General features: G+C 45.7%; 2 protein-coding genes across 2 annotated transcripts in view; one reads left to right on the top strand and one right to left on the bottom strand.

Moving 5' to 3' along the window:
* LOC144269822 (scavenger receptor cysteine-rich type 1 protein M130-like) overlaps positions 1-22343 on the bottom strand; it is a 547202-nt gene that overhangs the window by 113558 nt on the left and 411301 nt on the right. The window lies entirely within an intron of this gene.
* The window catches only part of LOC144258351 (scavenger receptor cysteine-rich type 1 protein M130-like), a 68378-nt gene that overhangs the window by 19587 nt on the left and 26448 nt on the right, over positions 1-22343 (top strand). The window contains exons 5-7 of the mRNA XM_077806816.1: positions 14921-15235; positions 15689-16000; positions 21800-22117. Of these exons, the coding sequence (XP_077662942.1) occupies positions 14921-15235; positions 15689-16000; positions 21800-22117 (945 nt within the window). The remainder of the gene's footprint in view (positions 1-14920; positions 15236-15688; positions 16001-21799; positions 22118-22343) is intronic.

Below are 22343 nucleotides of genomic sequence, written 5' to 3'. Positions count from 1 at the left end.
AAGACATAGTGGGAAACCCCATTATCTCTCTCATATTCCTCTCTATTTCAAGTGTCTCCAGTAAATGGGGACAGTTCTATTTACCTTTCTCCTGATACAAGGATAGGGTCCCAGAAGAGCTCTGATTTCCCTTTTCCTCCACTAGGGATGCATGTTCTCCACTGCTGAGCACTCTCCTCCCTACTCAGATACATCTGTAAGGGGAAGGGGAAAGGTCTAGTGGTCAGAGCACAGAACCAGACACCGGGAAACAGGGGTTTTATTTCCAGTTCTGGTTCTGTATTCAATAATGCCTTGTGCCTCAGTTTCCCCATTTGTGAAACAACAGTTAATTTCCTACCTCAGAGAGTGGCTGTGAGGCTTAACTTCACTTGTGTTTGCAAAGTGCTTTCAGGCACTTGAATACATAGTACTATATAGGGGCCAGGTTTTATTATTTTAAAACTTTCTTGATGGAATTGGAGCAGTTGTGGCCACTTTTATGTTATTGCCCTGCAACAGGGGTTGGCTTTGTGCCACCCATTCATGCCGATCTGCTAGAGACTAGCTGGAAGCCTGTGCTATTGCACGGGTGTAATTTGTAAAGTCCTGTGAAGCAACAGTGACTGCTGGAAGAAAATATTAAGCAAAAAACATAGAAAGAATATTAAAGCAAAACATGTACATTGTCAAATTGCAATGTACGCACGTCACTGCTTTTTCTCATATCATCTGTCTCAGATATATCCACCTCCCTCCCAGTTGTTTTTTAAATTACTTAGGACAGTTAATGTTTACACAGAATTGTGAACCACCCATTTCATTTTTCTTGAAAGCATGCAGCCATTTTCATTCTGAGGCAGACATTAATTGAAAGACAAGTGCTTGACAACTTGAACACCTGACAGCTCTCTCTGATTTGAAAATGAGACTTACTTATTACCAAGGTGCCTTTCACCAAGCTGAGTCTATCACTGTACCAATACTGTATTTATTGCTAAACTAAGTTGTCATCCTAGTCTATCTTTGGGCTTTTTAACTGCCCTCTATTCCCCTGCCAGTGTGAGTATGTGATAATTTCAGGTTGGAAAGTCAACCTTGTAATGCACACACAAAATACCCCTCTCCCTGGCTGCTCAGCTGGAGACTGCATTTGCCCTCTTCTCACCCCTGAGATGGGGGAACTGCCCTTCATTCCCTCTTCACTCATCGCAAGACTTCCCTACCTCCTGCTGCCCTGGGACACCACCTAGAACCCAGCTACATCACTTCCCTGACTCCCCACTCCCCCGCCTCCTGGGCCAAGCGGGTTTGTCTTCTGCCTGGTTCCCAGCCGGAACATTTTACCAACTTCACCCTCCCTTGCCTCTTGCTGCCCCGGGACCCTCTCTCTGCTCTAGGGATATACATGAAGGCAGGGCTCAGTGGCAGGGCAGGTCTATGTCCTCAGCCCTGAAGCTCTCGTACAGAGCTTGGTCCAGCCCTGAAAACTGGAGTATTAGAGGAGCTTCTTGTGTCATCACAGCAGCTCCTCTGATTTTTTGTAGGCAGCAAAATCCCATGACTCCCAATCAGCTTGTGAGATCTGGAAACACGGCAAGACTGCCTTCCCCTGGCTGCTTGGAGGGGACACCCCACCTCCACCACCAACTCGAGGCTGGGGATCTGCCACCTAATCCCCTTCATCTCTCACCCCCATTGCTGTCTTCTGCAGCCCCCTCAGCCTCCCTGAACTTCGCATCCCCCTACATCCCTCTCAACCTCCCTTCCACCTCCACCTCCAGCTGCCCTCTGCCCCCCACATCCCTCTGCCCCCCAGCCTTTTTCCTGCCCCAAATCCTTCTCCATGCCATTCTGTTCAAAACCCCTAAATCTGCCTCCTGCCCCTCCCCTCCCTGTTCCCTGCTCCCCGCAGGCTTGTAGCTTGTCCCAACATTTCATGCTGACTCAGCACACATCCTAGGCTTCAGAGTGACTAACAGACAGAGTGACAGACCTGGGATCTTCTTATATGGGTAACAAAGGTCACCTTCTTGTCAGGGCCAGGGTCTTGTCAGGACACAAACCTAAATGGACGAGCTAAAAGAAGGGTGGGGCGAGCTAGCGAGGTGCCTTTCCCAACATCACCGCTAACAGCAGAGCCTGGACAGGATCTGCACTGCCCACTAGCCTGCCTGTGGAACACACCACTGGCCGAAAGCCCAGTCCATGGCAGCCAGCTGGATAGCCTGTCCATGTGTCCATGAGGAGATCTGGCTGGCTCACTGGCCGTGGTCATACTGCCAGGTTGGGTGTTAGGATGGGCTGGGGGAAATGGAAAACAGAGAGGTCTTTTTCCTGAAATTTGAAGTCCTGGACAGGAGAAGCCAGGATTGGAGATGGGCTGCCTTTCTGTATAGGGTGGGGTTGCCACCTCTAAGGCACAGAAAAACTGGCCTGTCTGTGGGCAGGCCCACATCCCAGGGGAGGTGTGGCTGGTCTGTGGACAGGGCCAGGTCCCAGAAGAGGCGAGGCTGGTCTGTGGGCAGGACCGAGTCCCAGGGTTGGGGGCAAACATGGGGAGGAGCTCAGTGCTCAGAAAGTGAAGACAAGTTTGGTGGGATTTGTGGTTGGGAGTGTGGCACTGCTCTCCCATTGACTGGTGCCTGCCTTGGCCCACTGCACCCATGCAGCTCAGGATGAGTGTGCCAGCCGGGAGGCCATTGTGTGTTTCCAGCTGTGACACGCATAGCTGGAGTTCCGAGATCGCTGCATGCCCAGGCGCATTTGTGCACAGCTTAGAAATCCTGGCAACACCAACCCCTCCCCGTCCCCCAGCCAATAACACCTTTGGACCAGCTACTGGCAAGCCTAAAGAAAAACTAGTCAGGCTACTCAAAAACCAGCCAGGTAGTATATGGCTGGTGGTGGGGAGAGAGAGAGACCTCAGCCCCATGGTGCTCATTCCTTCAAATTTCTTGGTGTGAGCTTCTAGTGATAATAGAGCTTTCACCTCTCCCTCCTTTATCCCCTCATTGGTGTGTTTGACTCACTTTGGGTCTGATCCAGGAGTGGCAGCTGAGGGTGCTCAGCCTCTCACAGGATCCCCTCAACACCTTGTGAGATTGTGTCCTGTACTTGGGGGACCCTCCCCTGCTGAGATCAACATTCTGAAGGCACCCAGGGTATCATTGGGCAACCTTAACTCTGCATTAATGATGGTTTTTTACCATTTAATTCTACTCAAAGTCTGCTCTGAATCCCCAATTTTACTCACAATCTCAGAACAGCTCTACAACTTTGGGCAGGGAGATAGTCACCAATGTTTGCTTTTTGAATTGTCCTCAGAAAGCCCCAGCTTGAGCACGGTTGAGTTGACTGAGGCAGTTCACAACTCTTAGAGTTTCTGTTTCAGTGCCACCAATGGAAGCCCCAAGCAGCTCTTCACCAAGGGATCCTCCTGGAGCTGGCAATAACCATGGAGCGTATCTGCTCTCCCGCTGCAGTCACTGCATTAAGTGTGGCTGTACTGAATGGTGGAGGAATACACTGGAGCAGCTTTGGAGAGCCGTGGTTGTAATATGAGGAGATCTGGGGATTAGTTTGAGGAGCATCAGAGAGCTGTGAATGTGATACGAGGAGATCTGGGCTTGAGTGCTCGCTTGTGTGTTATCAAAGGAAAGATGTGCACATAGACCTTGAGGTTGCAGTCGGCATCATTTGTGTAGGCTGTGTCAGGAGCAGGGCACTGGGTTCATCTTGCCATGGGTACTGTCAGTAGTGAGTTGGGACATGAGAGCTGGGTGTGGATTTAATGATGGGTGGGGGAAAGTATATGTTTAGGTGATATCTTGTGTTGATGTGTCAATGGGTGGTAAAAGGGTGGTTGTTAAGTTTTGCAAGTGTGGTATGCTCTCGGGGGGCAGGCTCAGTGTTTGAGCATAGGGAAAGTGCAGATAGTGCCTGACTATGACAGTGAACAGGCAGAGTGGGAGTGTGTGTGCATTAACTCTGCATTAACAAAGATTTTTGCCATTTAATTTCCTAGGTTTTTAAACTGAAAGAGAAATGTTTGTTGGTAGGAGTCAATGGTTTTTCTCAACAGTTGTAGTTCTCACCTAGGTTTGCAGCTGTGACTAATAATCTAAAGACCTAGTTTTTCTATAGAGCTTTTCATGAGTAGCTCTCAAAGTACTTACATCATAATCCACATTTCACAGATGGGAAACTGAGGCAGAGAAGAGTGAAGTATCTTCAAAGAATCATAGAAATGTGGGGCTGGAAGAGACCTGGAGAGGTTATCAAGTCCAGCCCCCTGCACTGGGCCAGGACCAGTTCAATCTAGCCAGAAGTTTATCCATCCTGTTCTTAAAAACCTCCAGTGATGTGGATTCTACAACCTCCCTTGGCAGCCTGTTCTAGAACGAACCGAAAATACCCTTCCAGTTAGGATGTTTCTCCTAATATCTAACATAAATCTCCCTTGCTGCAGGTTGAGACCATTACTTTTTGTCCTACCTTCAGTGGACAGGAAGAAAAAATCACCCTGGTTCTCTGTGTAACAGCACTTAGTATATTTGAAAACTGATATCATGTCCCCCCAAGTCTTCTTTTCTGAAGACTAAACATGCCAAGTTTTTTTAACTTCTCCTCATAGGTCAGGTTTTCTAAACCTTTTATCATTTTTGTTGCTCTCCTCTGGACCATCTCCAATTTTTTCAATATCTTTTCTAAAGTGTGGCACCCAGAATTGGACACAGTACGCCAGCTGAGGCCTCACCAGTGCCCCCTAGATCAGGACAGTTACATCCTCTGTCTTAGATAGGACATTCCTGTTAATACACACCAGAATGATACTAGCATTTTCAAAATTGCATCCAACTGTTAAAACATATTCAATTTGTGATCTACAGTTACCCCAGATCTATTTCAGCAGTACTACCATCAAGTGCATTTATTCCCCCTTTTGAAGTTGTGCATTTGACTTTCCATTCCTAAGTGTAGTACTTTGCCCTTTTCTTTATTGAATTTCATCTTGTTTTCAAACCTGCTCTGCAACTTGTCAAGGTCATATTGAATTCTAATCCAGTCCTCCAAGTGCTTTTGATCCCTCCCAGCTTGGGTCACTTGCGCATTTTATAAGCATTCTTTCCATTCCATTATCCAAGTCATTAATGAAAATATTGAATAGTACCAGACCCAGGACTTACCCCATGGCAACCCACTAGATACACGTTCCCAGTTTAACAGCAAACCACTGATGACTATTGTTTGAGTACGGTTATTCAACCAGTTGTGCACCCACCTTAGAGTAATTTCATCTAGACCACATTTCTCAAATTTGTTTATGAGAATGCCGTGTGCCACTATATCAAAAGCCTAACTAAAATCAAGATATCTCCCGTCTACTACTTCAGCCCTACCCAGGAGGCCAGTAAGCCCGTGAAAGAAGAAAATTAGGTTGGCGTGGCATAATTTGTTTTTGACAAATCCATGCTGGCTCTTCCTTACAACTCTATTATACTGTAGGTGCTTATAAATTGATTGTTTAATAATTTGTTCCAGTATCTTTTGGGTATTGATGTTAAACTGACAGGGTCCTCTTTATTCCAGTCTTTATAGATAGGTATTTGCCCTTCTCCAGTCCTCTGGGCCATCACCTGTCCTAGATGAGTTCTCAAAGATTCATAGATATTAAGGTCAGAAGGGACCATTATGATCATCTAGTCTGACCTCCTGCACAACGCAGGCCACAGAATCTCACCCACCCATTCCTGCAATAAACCTCTCACCTATGTCTGAGCTATTGAAGTCCTCAAATCGTGGTTTAAAGACTTCAAGGAGCAGAGAATCCTCCAGCAAGAGACCTGTGCCCCATGCTACAGAGGAAGGCGAAAAACCTCCAGGGCCTCTTCCAATCTGCCCTGGAGGAAAATTCCTCCCTAACCCCAAATATGGCGATCAGCTAAACCCTGAGCATATGGGCAAGATTCACCAGCCAGATACCCAGGAAAGAATTCTCAGTGGTAACTCAGATCCCACCCCATCTAACATTCCATCACAGGTCAATGGGCCTATTTACCATGAATATTTAAAGATCAATTAATTGCCAAAATCATGTTATTCCATCATACCATCTCCTCCATAAACTTATCGAGTTTAATCTTAAAGCCAGATAGGTCTTTTGCCCCCACTGCTTCCCTTGGAAGGCTATTCCAAAACTTCACTCCTCTGATGGTTAGAAACCTTCATCTAATTTCAAGTCTAAACTTCCCAATGACCAGTTTATATCCATTTGTTCTTGTGTCCACATTAGTACTGAGCTTAAATAATTCATCTCCCTCTCTGGTATTTATCCCTCTGATATATTTATAGACAGCAATCATATCTTCCCTCAACCTTCTTTTAGTTAGGCTAAAAAAGCCAAGCTCCTTGAGTCTCCTTTCATAGGACAGCTTTCCATTCCTCGGATCATCCTAGTAGCCCTTCTCTGTACCTGTTCCAGTTTGAATTCATCTTCTTAAACATGGGAGACCAGAACTGCACACAGTATTCCAGGTGAGGTCTCACCACTGCCTTGTATAACGGTACTAAAACCTCCTTTTCTCTACTGGAAATACCTCGCCTGATGCATCCCAAGACCGCATTAGCTTTTTTCACGGCCATATCACATTGGCGGCTCATAGTCATCCTATGATCAACCGATACTCCAAGGTCCTTCTCCTCCTCCGTTACTTCTAATGGATGCGTCCCCAGCTTATAACTAAAATTCTTGTTATTAATCCCTAACCTTACACTTCTCACTATTAAATTTCATCCTGTTACTATTACTCCAATTTACAAGGTCATCCAAATCTTCCTGTATGATATCCCGGTCTCTCTCTAAATTGGTAATACCTCTCAGCTTTGTATCATCCGCAAACTTTATTAGGACACTCCCACTTTTTGTGCCAAGGTCAGTAATAAAAAGATTAAATAAGATTGGTCCCAAAACTGATCCCTGAGGAACTCCACTGGTAACTTCCCTCCAGCCTGACAGTTCACCTTTCAGTTGGACCCGCTGTAGTCTCCCAGTTAACCATTTCCTTACCCACCTTTTAATTTTCATATTGATACCCATCTTTTCCAATTTAACTTATAATTCCCCATGTGGCACGGTATCAAACACCTTACTGAAATCTAGGTAAATTAGATCCACTGTGTTTCCTTTGTCTAAAAAATATGTTACTTTCTCAAAGAAGGAGATCAGGTTGGTTTGGCACAATCTCCCTTTTGTAAAACCGTGTTGTATTTTGTCCCAATTACCATTGACCTCAATGTCCTTAACTACTTTCTCCTTCAAAATTTTTTCCAAGACCTTGCATACTACAGATGTCAAACTAATAGGCCTGTAGTTACCTGCATCACTTTTTTTTCCTTTCTTAAATATAGGAACTATGTTAGCAATTCTCCAAACATACGGTAGAACCCCTGAGTTTACAGATTCATTAAAAATTTTTGCTAATGGGCTTGCAATTTCATGTGCCTATTCTTGGATGCAGATTATCTGGGCCCTCCGATTTAGTCCTATTAAGCTGTTCGAGTTTTGCTTCTATCTCAGATATGGTAATATCTACCTCCATGTCCTCATTCCCATTTGTCATGCTACCATTATCCCTAAGATCTTCTTTAGCCTTATTAAAGACTTAGGCAAAGTATTTGTTTAGATATTGGGCCATGCCTAGATTATCCTTCACCTCCACTCCATCCTCAGTGTTTAGCAGTCCCACTTCTTCTTTCTTTGTTTTCTTCTTATTTATATGGCTATAGAACCTTTTACTATTGGTTTTAATTCCCTTTGCAAGGTCCAACTCTACTTGACTTTTAGCCTGTCTCACTTTATCCCTACATGTTCTGACCTCAATAAGGTAGCTTTCCTTGCTGATCCCTCCCATCTTCCACTCCCTGTAGGCTTTCTGATTTTTCTTAATCACCTCTCTGAGATGCTTGCTCATCCAGCTTGGTCTACAACTCCTGCCTATGAATTTTTTCCCCTTTCTTGGGATGCAGGCTTCCGATAGCTTCTGCAGCTTTGATTTAAAGTAATCCCAGGCCTCCTCTGCCTTTAGATCCATACGTTCTTCAGTCCAATCCACTTCCCTAACTAATTTCCTTAATTTTTGAAAGTCAGCCCTTTTGAAATCAAAAACCCTAGTTGCAGATTTATTTTTGTTAATCCTTCCGTTCAGTTTGAACTGAATTAGCTCATGATCACTTGAACCAAGGTTGTCCCCTACAACCATTACTTCTATGATGTCCTCACTACTCACCAAAACCAAATCTAAAATGGCATCCCCTCTAGTCGGTGCAGCAACTACTTGATGAAGGAATCCATCAGCTATCGCATCTAGGAAAATCTGAGCCCTATTATTATTACTAGCACTTGTCCTCCAGTCTATATCTGGGAAGTTAAAGTCTCCCATGATCACGAAGTTTCCATTAGTATTTACTTCATTAAAAACATTAAAGAGGGCTCTATCCATATCCAAATTAGATCCTGGCGGTCTATAACACACCCCAAGCACTATCCCAGGGGAGGCTTTAATAGTTTTCTTCCTCAATGTAATTTTTGCCCAGACGGACTCTGTCTTCTCCATTCTATCGCTTCTTATTTCTTTATAGTCTACCTCATCATTGATATACAATGCTACTCCACCACCTTTGCCTTTATTTCTGTCTTTCCTAAACAGCACATACCCTTCAATACCCATAGTTCAGTCATGACTACTATTCCACCATGTTTCTGTTATCCTTATAATATCTGGTTTCACTTCCCTGCTCCAGTAGCTCTAGTTCCTCCATTTTGTTACCTAGGCTCCTCGCATTGGTGTACAAACATCTTATTTTTTTCTGTTTGGCCTCACTCACATTCTGTACCCAATTAGGCACGGTCATTCTACAGCCAGTATAACCTATTAGACTGGTATTCACACTGCCCTTCCTCCTTATATCCATTCTCCTACCCACGGCTGTATCCTTTCTTACTTCGTGTTCTTCCCTCTCAATGCTAAAATCCAGCGTGGAGATTATCTGGACATCTCCCAACCATCTCCCCCAGATTCCTAGTTTAAAGCTCTCTTAATCAATTGTGCCAGCCTCCATCCTAGAAGTCTATTTCCTTCCCTACTCAGGTGAAGTCCATCCCGAGAGAACTGTCCTCTGTCCATGAATGCCTCCCAGTGGCCATACATCCCAAAGCCCTCCTTATAGCACCACTGCCTAAGCCATCTGTTGATAGTCATAATCTTGTCACCCCTTTGTTGCCCTTCTCTAGGAACAGGCAGAATCCCACTAAAGATCACCTGAGCCTCGATTTCCTTCAGCGTCTTCCCCAGCCTAGCATAGTCTCCCTTAATACTTTCCAGCGAGAATCTAGCCGTAACATTTGTTCCCACATGAAGGATAATTAGGGCATTCTTTCCTGCTCCCTTTAGGATCCTTTTCAACTTCAGGTCTACATTCCGTATCTTAGCACCTGGAAGACAGCACACCCTTCTATTCTCTGGATCAGCTCTGGTTACAGGCCTGTCTATTCTTCTCAGTAAAGAGTCCCCGCTCACATAGACCTGCCTTTTCCTGGTGACGGTGCTATTCTCCAGTCTATCCCCTGTTCCCTCTGGCTGCAAGTTCTTTCCATTCCTATTCTCCCTTGCAATCCTCTGCAATCTATCCCGTATCCTCCTGGGGCTCATAGTTGGTGTAGTCTCCATTGACTCTTCCCCGTTTCCTATAGGACTAGCCGCTTTTCTCTTCTTCCTTGCCCTTCCACCTTCAGTGACTACCTGCTGAGCCTCTTCTTCATTTTCCAACTCCACAAACCTATTCTTGAGCTCTATTTCTCCTTCACTAGCCCTTCTTTTCCTCTGCCTGGTTCTTTTAGTCACATACTTCCACTGACCACTTTCCTCACCCAGCAGTCTCCCCTCAGAATTCCTCAGTCCTGCTTCCATCTGTAAGTCTGAGCTTTTCCCTTCATATATCTCATGTCTTTGCTCCATAATCTGCTCGAACCCTTTTCTAAACTCAACCAGACTTTCCACCTGCATCTCCAAACCTCGGATCTTTTACTCCATCAGCTCTATCAGACAGCATTTCATGCCGACAAAACTCTTACCAGGTACCCCCTCCAGGATCATGTACATACCGCAGCTTCCACATCCAGTCATCTTCGTTGTGTCCTCCACGACATGGGTCACTCCCACTGCTGCCTCTGTATCTGTCATAGCCTTCCCACCTAAATCCTGTTAATCTGGGAAACACAAACCACACCAAAACACCACCCCCCCACAGCAAAAACAAATTCCGAACAAGCACCACAAGACAAACTCCCCTTTCAAACTCCCCTGTTTACCTCTGTTTGCTGGCTCCTGTGCCGCTGCAGCTGTCTGTATATCATGGCTGACGGTTCCACCAGTGCTTCAGCTAGATCCTTAAGTATCTTTGTGTGACAATCAGGGTCCAGACACCCCAAGGGGAGAACAAGGGGCCTGAAACCCAAAGAATAAGCAGTTGGAACAACTGTTTGTATACAGTATTATTGTACTATAACAGTGTACTGGGTAAAAAGAAAAGGAGGACTTGTGGCACCTTAGAGACTAACAAATTTATTTGAGCATAAGCTTTCGTGAGCTACAGCTCACTTGGGTAAGATATCATATAAAAACTGGAGACATGCTGGTTATGGATATCATTGTGTGAGGTATATACAGATGGCGAGTAGAGTTATGTCTGTGTGATGGAAAGATGCTCCTAAAATATGTTTTGGGGACAGACTTGAGAAACAAGTTTGTCCTAGACAAAGGTATGTTGTTTTACCTGTTTGCCTGTGTCTCCAATGTAAACTGAGCAAGGCGAGGCCAGAGACAGTGGAAATTATGTTACATATGAGCCAAGAGGATGATGGGAAGTCACTAGGAAGAGTCAAATAGCAAAGGAGAAGAAATTTATCTGGGGAGGCACTTTAGACAAACACATTTCAAAAGGTTACTAGAGTATACAAAGAAGGGGAGAAAACTCATTAGTTACCCATCCTTTAGTGGGCAAAGAGGACAGCACCCTCCAATTCCGTGAATGTTGGATCCTCCTGCCGGAAGGCTTGGAGATGCTGGCAGTTTGATGTGAGAAAGCTGTTGAGGCAAAGATCATAGTTTGCTAAAGTAAAGTCTTAGACACTAGAAAGTGTTGTATTTTGTTTTGTTTGTAAGCATTTTCTGCTTCTGTTATCTCTGCTTAGTATCATTTAAATCTATGTTCTTTATTAATAAACTTATTCGTGGTTTTACCATAAATCAGCTCCATGCTGTGTGTTAAGGTAAAGAGTGTGTCCTCAGCTGGGCTTGCTACCCAGGGGTTTTAGAACCCAAATCAGTGGTAATTTAACTGGTTTTCTTCAAGAAAAAAATAATATGGCCATAACTCCTCTGTCTGATAAATGATTGATACAAACCAGAGTGCTTTACCTAAAACTACTTTATTGGGTTTCAAGCGTGGGCACACTATGTATGCTGTAGCAGTAGGGTGCAGAGCATTCCAAATATTTACAGTTATCTAAAAAGTCTGAAATGGTCTCAAGAAATTAACAGCCAAGCTACTGGGGGCCCCCTCCTTCCATCTGACTATTGGGGAATTTAGGTGTAAAATCCTTGCCAAAAGGAAAGCTTCCCCAGACTGCTCCAAAGCACACTTTCTAAATAATTTTTTTGTAAATTTTCTTTGGATAAAGCACACAGCTCATAATAGCCTCTAATGGGCTAATAATTTCCCCAGCAACAGCCAATAACAATTCATTATTTTTATTAGCAAAATATTCCTGGTTATAACAATGATAAAGCTTACATGTTAGAGGCACCTGAAACCAAGGTCGGTTGCCCAAACATTTGTTTCTATTTTTACAGTACGTTTATTTTTTATTGTATTCTTCCATTTTGATTAGAAAAACTGCAAGCATGTCGCTATTTGGCCTTGCCTCTCAGGGTCATTAAACTATTATTAGCTATGTGATGTTTGGGTTTCAGCTGGCAGTGGTTGAACATACAAAATGACTGACTCCAGTGCTGTCCAATTGTGGGGTACAGGCAGGAATGTCAAATTCAGGGCTACAGGCTAACAGGCTAGTGTGTGTGTACTGTATCTGTGGGGACAGTCAACTTAATTTCTGTGAGGTTTGCATTCCTTCCCCCTCATTGTTAATATGAATTGTGTTGAGTATCTGCTCACCATTAACCTATTTAGTAAAGGTTAAAGCAAAATAGAAATTAAACACCTCAGCCTTCTTGATATCATCCCTTATTAGCTCCTCTTTTAACTAAGTAGAGGACCTGTACTTTACTTCATCTTTCTCTTACCCCCTAATGTATTTAGAGAACTTCTTATTAGTATTATCTTTTTATGTCCCTTGCTGGGTGTAACTCGTATTGTGCTTTAGCCTCTCTGATTTAGTCCCGACATACTGGTGCTGTGGTTTTGTGCTCATCCTTAGCAAGTGTTTCACATTTCCACGTTCGGTACGATTCCTTTTTGATTTTCAGTCCTTAAAGAGCTCCTGTGGAGCCATAATGTTCTCTTACGATTCTTTCTGTTTTTCCTTCACATCAGGATACTTTGCAGTTGTGTCTTTAATATTCAGATACTGTCAGGTCTCCTGACTTCCTTTTTTCCCTAAGATTTTCTTCCCAGGGGAACTTAGCTATCCGTTCACTATGTTTGTTAAAGTCTGGAGTTTTCGAAGTCCTTTTTACTTATTCTGTTTCTTTCACTCCTTCCTTTCCTTAGAATCATGACAACTATCGTTTATGGTCACTTTCACCCAAGTTGCCTTCCACCTTCTGATTCACTAACAATTCCTCCCTCTTGGTCAGAATCTAGTCTCAAATGTCGGTCCTCCTGGTTACTTCCTCTACTTTTATGGAACAAAAAGTTTTCCCCAACACATTCCAAGAACTGATTGAACATTTAGTGTTTTGCCTTATTACTTTTCCAACAGATGTCTGGGTAGATAAACTCCCCTGTTACTGTCAGGTCTTGTGTTTTGAATATTTATGTTTGTTGTAGAAATGCCTCATCCATTTCTTCTACTGATTGGATGGTCTATAGTAGACCCCTACCATTACATCACCACTATTTTTCCCGGCTTTTATCTTTGCCCAGAGACTTTCAGCTGGTCTGCCTCTCACCACCTTCTGGGGCTCAGAACCTCAGACTTGCCCAAGGTCAGACAGCAAGCCAGTGGCAAAGCTGGGGATAGTCCCAGTCCAGTGGTTTTTCCACTGGGCCACAAGGTTGCTATGTGATTCCTCAGTGCTCCTCCTTGTCCTGTACATTTTGTTAGAATGGAATGGGGATAATGGTGGTTGTATAGTTGCTCCCAGGGCCTGCAAAGGGATAGGGCTCCCGTAGATTGCAGCACACACACAGAAGGGGAGAATTCACGGCTGATGTGCCTTACTTCAACCCCTCAACTTTTTCTGCTACCCTTCCTAGTTTGCAACCGCTCATGTATTTTCCCTTCCTCCTCTCCCAATCCTCACACTCTCCTCCTTCCCTGAGCCCACCCCGCAACTTCTTCTCTCCCCTACCACCGATTCCCATTTGTCTCTCTCCCCATAATAAGCACATCCCTGGCTGAAAACCCAAACATTTCCCCCTGTTACCACCTACTCTTGCACCTCTGATCCCCCCTACCCTTCCCAGTCAACATTCACATTTGGAAGTTGTTTTCTTTTCAAAAGCAATTTCAGCACATTCTGAATATGTTGCTGCACTCAGATTATATTTACACCAAACAAAATCCCCCATGAGAGAGACCAATTGGAGCAATAAACCTGCTTTTTTAACATCACGTTTCCTTTCTGAGCGGGAGTTGCGCTCACAGTGCCGGGGTGGGGGTGCCTAGCTGTAAAGGCCACAATTTACCCTCAAAGCCACCCACATCTCATGCTGGATTGTCAGGTTTCCAGATAGCTATCCTCTCTCGCTGCACATGCTCAGTGGAGTCTGTTAGATGTGTGTGGAGGCGCCCAAGCCTTCGCAAGCCCCTAACTGGAGAAGCAGGCTCGTTTTGAAATAACATCTGAATTTGATTTCCCCCAAAGGCTGGTGGATGCCATATCCTCTGTTGGGGGTAACCCTCAAGTGTCTGAGACCCTGGTGCAATGATCTGAGCCTTGATTTGATCTCTACCTGTGTGCAAAAATAAAATGCCCGAATCTGTCAACTTTAATATAAGCTTTTTTTTTCCTTCCTGGGAGCTGTATCTCGGAAACCCCTTGGAGAAATGGCCCCACATTTGGATTACTAATACAGCCCTGTGCTCCTATGTGAAATACTGTATTTCAATCCAATCCAATCAATCAAGCAGATATTAGAGCACTTAGAAAAAATTAGCTTTGAAGGAAAGCTGGTCTCAACCTTAACTGTTGCAGAGCTGTCACTGAGCTAGAATATCACCACTGTGTATGTTATTCCCAGTCAGACTCCTGAGTGCAACTGTTCTGATTCAATAAGCTTCCAATAACCTAGGACTCAGCACCCTTGAGAACCCCAGTTTCTTCACGTGGGATTTGTGTGATAACTTAGGGGCAGCCGCTCCAGACTCCTGACCAGCACTCTGGAACCACCAAAGCAGAGACTGGCCTCAGCTAAAGACAATCTGTCCCAGGCATGACCCTGACCCCAGAGCAGTAAATGCCAAGGCGGAGTTTGGTGCGTGCTGTGTGACTTCCCACAAAGGGCAGATATGAGCAATAACGCCTGCACTGGAAGAACCTGATAATCACATCTGAACATCCTCATTTACAAAGTGCCCAGTAAACTGGGAAGTAATTATTAGTTAATTATCCCAGGTCACTGAGGCTCCTTCGTCACATCTTTGGATACAATTGTGCAAGAGAAATGTCCTTTTGATCTCCCTTCTCCTTCTTCTCAGGGTACGGCGGGTACAGGCTGGCAAACGGCAGCACAGGGTGTTCGGGGAGAGTGGAGCTTCGCCACGGAGGCGCCTGGGGAACCCTCTGTGACTCCCAGTGGGATTTACAGGCTGCCCACGCCCTCTGCCAGCAGTTTGACTGTGGATTCGCCCTGTCGATTCCAGCCGGGCAGCTCTTTGGCACAGGAGACGGGCCTGTCTGGAACGGCACGTTTGGCTGTGAGAGGAATGAATCCCGCCTGAGGGACTGTCCTGTTACTGCGCTGGGCACAACTGAGTGTCCCCCTGGGAGTGAAGCCAGCGTGGTGTGTTCAGGTGAGCAGCTGCAGGGGGAAAGAAAAGGATTGGGGATTGGGGAACATCCTCAGCCAGATCTTCACAGTGTATCAATCTGCCACGCTCCATTGGGCTCAGTGAGGCTATGCCGATTTACACCAGGTGGGGACTGGCCCATAATTTGGCCCCCTGTCCGTGCACCAGCCAAGTCTGCTGGAACTGATCCCTCAGTGAAATGCTTGTGGTGCCTTGAGTATGGAATGTACCAAGGAAGCCAAATTCTGGTCCCTGGACCTCCCTTCGCACTAACTGACGTGGATCGAGTATCAGTTTGTGAATATGCAGGTGTAGAATAGTCCCACAGCCCCCACAGGGTAACTGCTAGAATTGATCATGAGCAACAATCCCTTCCTGTTCCCTACTCCCCTCCCTGCCGTTGCCGTTAACACTGATCACTGCACCTCCTCGACACTCACTTTCCCTTGTGCTCAGGGTGCCTGGGCGGCAGGTTAGTGAACGGCACCGAGTGCTCCGGGAGAGTGGAGATCCGACATGGAGACACATGGGGAAGCCTCTGTGCCTCCCACTGGGATTTGCAAGATGCCAACGTCCTCTGCCATCAGCTGAACTGTGGATATGCCGAGTCGATCCTGGGAGGAGCCCATTTCGGGGAAGGGAGGGGAACCGTATGGAGCGACACTTTTCATTGTGAAGGGACTGAACCCTGTCTGTGGGATTGTTTTCGCATGGCCCTGGGCAACCCAGCCTGCTCCCCCAGAGACACGGCCAGTGTTATTTGCTCAGGTAAGTTTAATATATATGTGTGTGTATTAGTCATAGTGCAGGTTATAGGCCAGCTTAGGATCATCATGAGTTAGTCCCACTGACTACAGTACGCAAGGTAAGTAGGGGTATCGGAATGTTGCTTTCTTTGTTTAGGTTCCCCAGATCAGAGACACCTCCAGGTGCAGTAAGGGGTGGCGAGGTGGATCCTAGCACTACGCTAGAGTGAACCGGAGAGAATGGCTCTGTGCTATAAACCTGGGGTTTGTGATTCACAGATTCCCTCAGTCCCAGCAGGGCTGACTCAGCCCTTCATCAGGTTGAGGTTGGTGTTGCAGAAGCAACCTATACGCAGAGATCTCATCCATGCTGTGGGGCCATTACAATCCCATTTCACTCTCTGGAAAAGTAGAGTGTTCCTGGCCAAAACGCTTCCCCCGTTGCCCATCCTGGGTTGTGTGCTGGTGGGCTGCAGCCCTCATCTACAGAGCTTGCTCAGTGGGTGTGTATGTTTGTAGATCATTAATTCCCCACTGCACTTCATAGAAATAGTCATTTCTTTGCCAAAGATCCCAGTTTTCAGGAAAGCGTTCAAATGGTTCCAGAGCTTGGCTTCTGAGCAAGCTGGGAACTTTCACAAAGATCCTGCTCTTAGTGAGAGCAGCTGGCACTTTGATGAAGATCCTCCTCTACAATGCAACACAAATACTGCAGGGGTCCTTTTTCCTGCAGGCTTCTCCAAAGATCTTCATCGGCTTCCCCATGCCACACCAGAGAACTGCCATAGCTGATTGATGGCAAGTCATCTGATGGCTATCCATAGTGGCTAGGCCCAGATTTTTATAGCTGTTTCGCTGTTGCTCCATTCGGCATGGCAATGCCTAACTGGTTTAAGAGCATACGTTTCATTTTCAGTAAGAATTTAGGCACTTTGCAGCATTCATCAATGAGATCAATAGGAGTCACATCCCTGAGTGACATAACTATGCCAACCTCACCCTCACTGTAGACGACAATAGAAGAATTCTTCTATTGATCTAGCTACCACCACTTGGAAAGATGGATTACCCACAGCAACAGTAAAACCCCTTCTGTCGCTGAAGGAAGCATCCACACTACAGCGACATAGCTGCAGTGAAGTTCTGTGTCACTGTAGCACTCACAGTGTAGACATGGCCTTAGTAAACCAAACATTTAATGCACACATTAAAACATTGTAATAGCTATGAATAAGCACTCCCAGCTATCTCCGTGACACCACTGATTTCCTGAGAAAACTACAGTGCATTGGTGATCTTCCAGAAAACACCATCCTAGCCACCGTGGATGTAGAGGCTCTCTACACAAACATCCCACACATAGATGGAATAAAAGCTGTCAGGAACAGTATCCCTGATGATGCCACAGCACAACTGGTTACTGAGCTCTGTAACTTTACCCTCATGCACAATTATTTCAAATTTGGTGACAATATACACCTCCAGACCAGTGGCACCGCTATGGGCACCCTCATGGCCCCAAAATATGCCAGCGTTTTTATGGCTGACCTGGAACAACGTTTCCTCAGCTCCCATCCACTCACGCCCCTTCTCTACCTACATTACACTGATGACATCTTCATCCTCTGGACCCATGAGAAGGAAACTCTGGAAGAATTCCACCACAATTTCAGCAGCTTCCACCCCACCATCAAACTCAGCCTGGACCAATCTACACGGGAGGTCCACTTCCTAGACACCATGGTGCAAATAAGTGACGGTCACGTTAACACCACCGCTATACCGAAAACCCACCGACCGTTATGCCTACCTTCGTGCCTCCAGCTTCCATCCCGAACACACCACATGATCCATTGTCTACAGCCAAGTGCTGAGGTACAACCACATTTGCTCCAACCCCTCAGACAGAGACCAACACCTACAAGATCTTCACCAAGCATTCTCAACTCTACGATACCCACACGAGGAAATAAGGAAACAGATGAACAGAACCAGACGTGTAGATCAACAGAGCCAGAAGCCTCCTGCTGCAAGACAAGCCCAAGAAAGAAACCAACAGAACTCCACTGGCCATCACATACAGTCCTCAGCTAAAATCTCTCCAACGCATCATCAGTGATCTACAACCCATCCTGGACAACAATCCCTCACTTTCATAGACCTTGGGAGGCAGGCCAGGCCTCACCCACAGACAACCTGCCAACCTGAAGCATATTCTCACCAGCAACTACACACTGCACCATAGTAACTCTAACCCAGGAAACAATCCATGCAACAAACCACAGTGCCAACTCTGCCCACATATCTACACCAGCGACACCATGACAGGACCGAACCAGATCAGCCACACCAACACCGGTTCATTCACCTGCACATCCACCAATGTCATCAAGTTGCAGTGGGAGAGGTTTAGGTTGGATATTAGGAAAAACTTTTTCACTAGGAGGGTGGTGAAGCATTGGAATGCGTTACCGAGGGAGGTGGTGGAATCTCCTTCCTTAGAAGTTTTTAAGGTCAGGCTTGACAGAGTCCTGGCTGGGATGATTTAGTTGGGGATTGGTCCTGCTTTGAGCAGGGGGTTGGACTAGATGACCTCCTGAGGTCCCTTCCAACCCTGATATTCTATGATTCTATGGTAATATACGCCATCATGTGCCAGCAATCCCCTCTGCTATGTACATCGGCCAAACTGGACAGTCCCTACGTAAAAGGATAAATGGACACAAATCAGATATTAGGAATGGCAATATACAAAAACCTGTAGAAGAACACTTCAACCTCGCTGGACACACAATAGCAGATTTAAAGGTAGCCATCCTGCAGCAAAAAAACTTCAGGCCCAGACTTCAAAGAGAAAATGCTGAGCTTCAGTTCATTCGCAAATTTGACACCATCAGCTCGGGATTAAACAAAGACTGTGAATGGCTAGCCAACTACAAAAGCAGTTTCTCCTCCCTTGGTGTTCACACCTCAGATGCTAGAAGAGGGCCTCATCCTCCCTGATTGAACTAACCTCGTTATCCTTAGCCTGATTCTTGCTTGCAGATTTATTCCTCGCCCTGGAAATTTCCACTTCATGCATCCGACAAAGTGGGTATTCACCCATGAAAGCTTATGCTCCAAAACGTCTGTTAGTCTATAAGGTGCCACAGGACTCTTTGCCACTTCAACAAAAGCTATAAGTAAGTAAATCTATGGGTTCTCCTTATACAGACCTTCCTCCATTTGTTTCTCTTACAACTTAACGTGTTCTATACTTCAGCACAAACATCCAAACACATTCCCCACTGATCTTCTCTTAGAGATGATTTCTCAGGCTTTGCAGTGTGGTTGTAACATGTAGTGGGTCTTCAGAGCTTGAGAAATGGCAGTACCTCAGCCATTTCAAACACTTCAGAACTCGGTGAGCAATGAAAAGTCTGGGGACCTTAGCAGCTAGCAGCGCTCCAGCCCTAGGCTTGGGTTAAGAGTTGACTGGGTATCTCAGTTGCTGGTGAAACAGAAATCTGTAGCCTGTATTCAATGTGGTACCAGGATTGGAAGCAGCCTCTACAATATCTGTTCCCTGGATCTCTGTGAGGCTCTCACTCCATGGAGCACTGTCTTCTCCCCATAAACCCAGCTAAATCAGGCAAGAATTCACAAATCCTCACCTCACCAAGTGCTGCCCCGTTCTCTCTCTTTAACTGAGAGAGAATCCCAGTTTAGAGCAGTCAGCTGATAGCTACATGTAAATTCCATAGTCTCTGTGGTCTCCACAGCAACAAATACTGCCCCAGCTCTCCATCTAGCTCCATAGACCACACCATGGTGCACCAAACGTTATCTCAATGGAGAGCTTCCTTAGAAAATAAAGCTGGCATAGCACTGCCCTGTATCCATGGTGGTACAGGGGTTGGGATCAGCCCTCACAGCAGATACATCTCTCAGCCACTGAGTCCACAGGGCTGTCTTCGACACGGTATACATTAAAAAGCTGGGTTGACCCAGCTAAATCACTCAGGGATATGTTTCAGAGTAACAGCCGTGTTAGTCTGTATTCGGAAAAAGAAAAGGAGTACTTGTGGCACCTTAGAGACTAACCAATTTATTTGAGCATAAGCTTTTCGAAAGCTCATGCTCAAATAAATTGGTTAGTCTCTAAGGTGCCACAAGCACTCCTTTTCTTTTTTCAGGGATATGAAAAATCCTCAGCCCTGAGTGACACATTAAGCCAACCTACCCCCCCCCCCCGCAGTGTAGACAGCACTAGGTAAACAGAAGAATTCTTCTGTCAAGCTTGCTACCACCTCTCAGGGAGGTGGATGAACTATAGCAATGGGAGAACCCCTCCGGTCGGCATAGGTAGGGTCTACACTAAAGGGCTACAGAGGTACAGCTGCAGCTGTGCCCTTGTAGCCTTTCAAGCGTATAAAAGCCCTTCAACTCCTGTATTTATAACCTTCCCCCCTACCCCCAGACCATGCACTCTAGCTCTGCCCTCAGAGGGTGACTAGGGTGTGGGGTTGCCCATAACGTAACAGAGGCCCAGAGTATCCAGATAAAATCCATGTCCCCTCCCCATGGCATCTGTCGCTTCCTGTCAGAGAAATAAAGTCAAATGGTGCAGTACAAGGAATGTGGGTCACACTGACACAGAGATTCTGTGCGGGAAGTAAGGGGAGATTACACTGGGCCTAATTCTTACTAACCCTAAGGGCTCATTTACACCTGCTCAGAGTATAGGAGTCTTAATGTGAGATTCAGACCATACAAAACTTTAATAAAAAACAGAGTAGTTAAATACCTGTCTTAAGTGTAATACTAATCTCATCTTTAAATATGGAGTCACTACTGTCCTCTGTATGTATATTCTTATAACTGTTTATATATTTAGGGAGATTTGACAGGTTTACAGATCACATTTTGGGAGCACTTTGGCTCCTTTGAAATGTAAGGTGCCGCATACACTGTATAAATCTCCAATGACCTAATCACCAGAAAGGGTCTTCGCTTCTCCCACAAGGAACTTCAACATCTTTATGTGCTCACAGTGAACAAAGTTTTAAAATGAAAAATATATATGTTTAGAAAAAAAATGGGATCTTCTTCCCCATTGCCCAGAGGTCACTCTCTTCTCCGGCATCATCTCCAGCCAAGCCAATAGCTAGACTTTGTGAGAAAGGTAACTCAAGCATCCACAGTTGCAGACCTGGCCTGGAAAATCCTTGCTGAGTGCAGAAAAGCCTTCATTGTGTTAGCTCCTTATGGGTTTGGAGCTGACGCCGTGATCGCAGGCCACCAATGTACATTGAACGGGGACAAACAGGGCAAGGTTTTCTTTAAAGGAGCCATGTGTCCTGGCAGTCTGGATCTGGGAATTGCAGCAGGGAAGTGGGGCGCTTGGTGCGCTCATTGCAGGCCAATCCCTAGACTCCTGTTGTAAATCACAGCTACCTCACAGCGCTGACGTTATCAATGTGCGGGGTGAGCACTGAGCACTTTTGCACAGACCACTTTGGAAACCAGGGGCCTGATCTGCCAGGTGTTCCTGAGCACTCTCCACTCACATTGACTCCTTAGGGAGGTGAGAGCGCTCCAAATCCTGCAAGATCTGATCTCAGAGCTGGGGAATTCTTTCCTTCCATCACCTCCTGCATTTCTGAGTAGACAGACAGACGAAACCCTTGAAAGAGGCTGTTCCCTGTATCACTGCACAGCGGTGAGAGTTACCTTCCACTCAGCACAGAAACCTGTGTTTCACATCACACCTGTGTATTATTTCTAATGCAGTACCAGCAGGGAGTGTTATTCAGCATATTTTTTGTCTCTGTGAGCCCAGGTCGTTCTGAGGCGCTCAGACTGTTGAATGGAGAGAGCCGATGCAGTGGGAGAGTTGAGATTTCCCTCCATGGTGTGTGGGGCAGAGTGCTGGATGACCAGTGGGACATGGATGATGCCAGCGTGGTGTGCAGACAGCTCCAGTGTGGAGTTGCTGAGAAAGCTTATAACCCCCCTATGTCTGAGCGAGGAAGGGGCCCCGTGGGGCTGAAAAGTGTCCGATGTGGAGGAAATGAGACTCGTCTGACTCTCTGTGACATCTCCCAGCCTGAAACAACCCAGGCAGGAATTGCTGAGGACGTTGGTGTCGTTTGCTCAGGTGACTTACTGTGAAAATCTTATAAATATCCTGTCCTTGTTCAATGGAACATGACCCACTCCAGGGCCTGCCTCCACCCCACCTTGTGCTGTGATCTCGGCAGTCCTTGAAATGATGTGGATCTGATGTTCAAACTGGGACCGATTTATAGTAAAAATATATTATATACAGAACAAAGCATAGCCATGGTATAGGGTTAGTGCACTATAGCAACCTCTTTCTCTGT

Source organism: Eretmochelys imbricata, chromosome 1 (assembly GCF_965152235.1).
Source record: "Eretmochelys imbricata isolate rEreImb1 chromosome 1, rEreImb1.hap1, whole genome shotgun sequence".
NCBI lineage: Eukaryota > Metazoa > Chordata > Testudines > Cheloniidae > Eretmochelys > Eretmochelys imbricata.
This window is presented reverse-complemented; position numbering and strand designations above follow the sequence as displayed.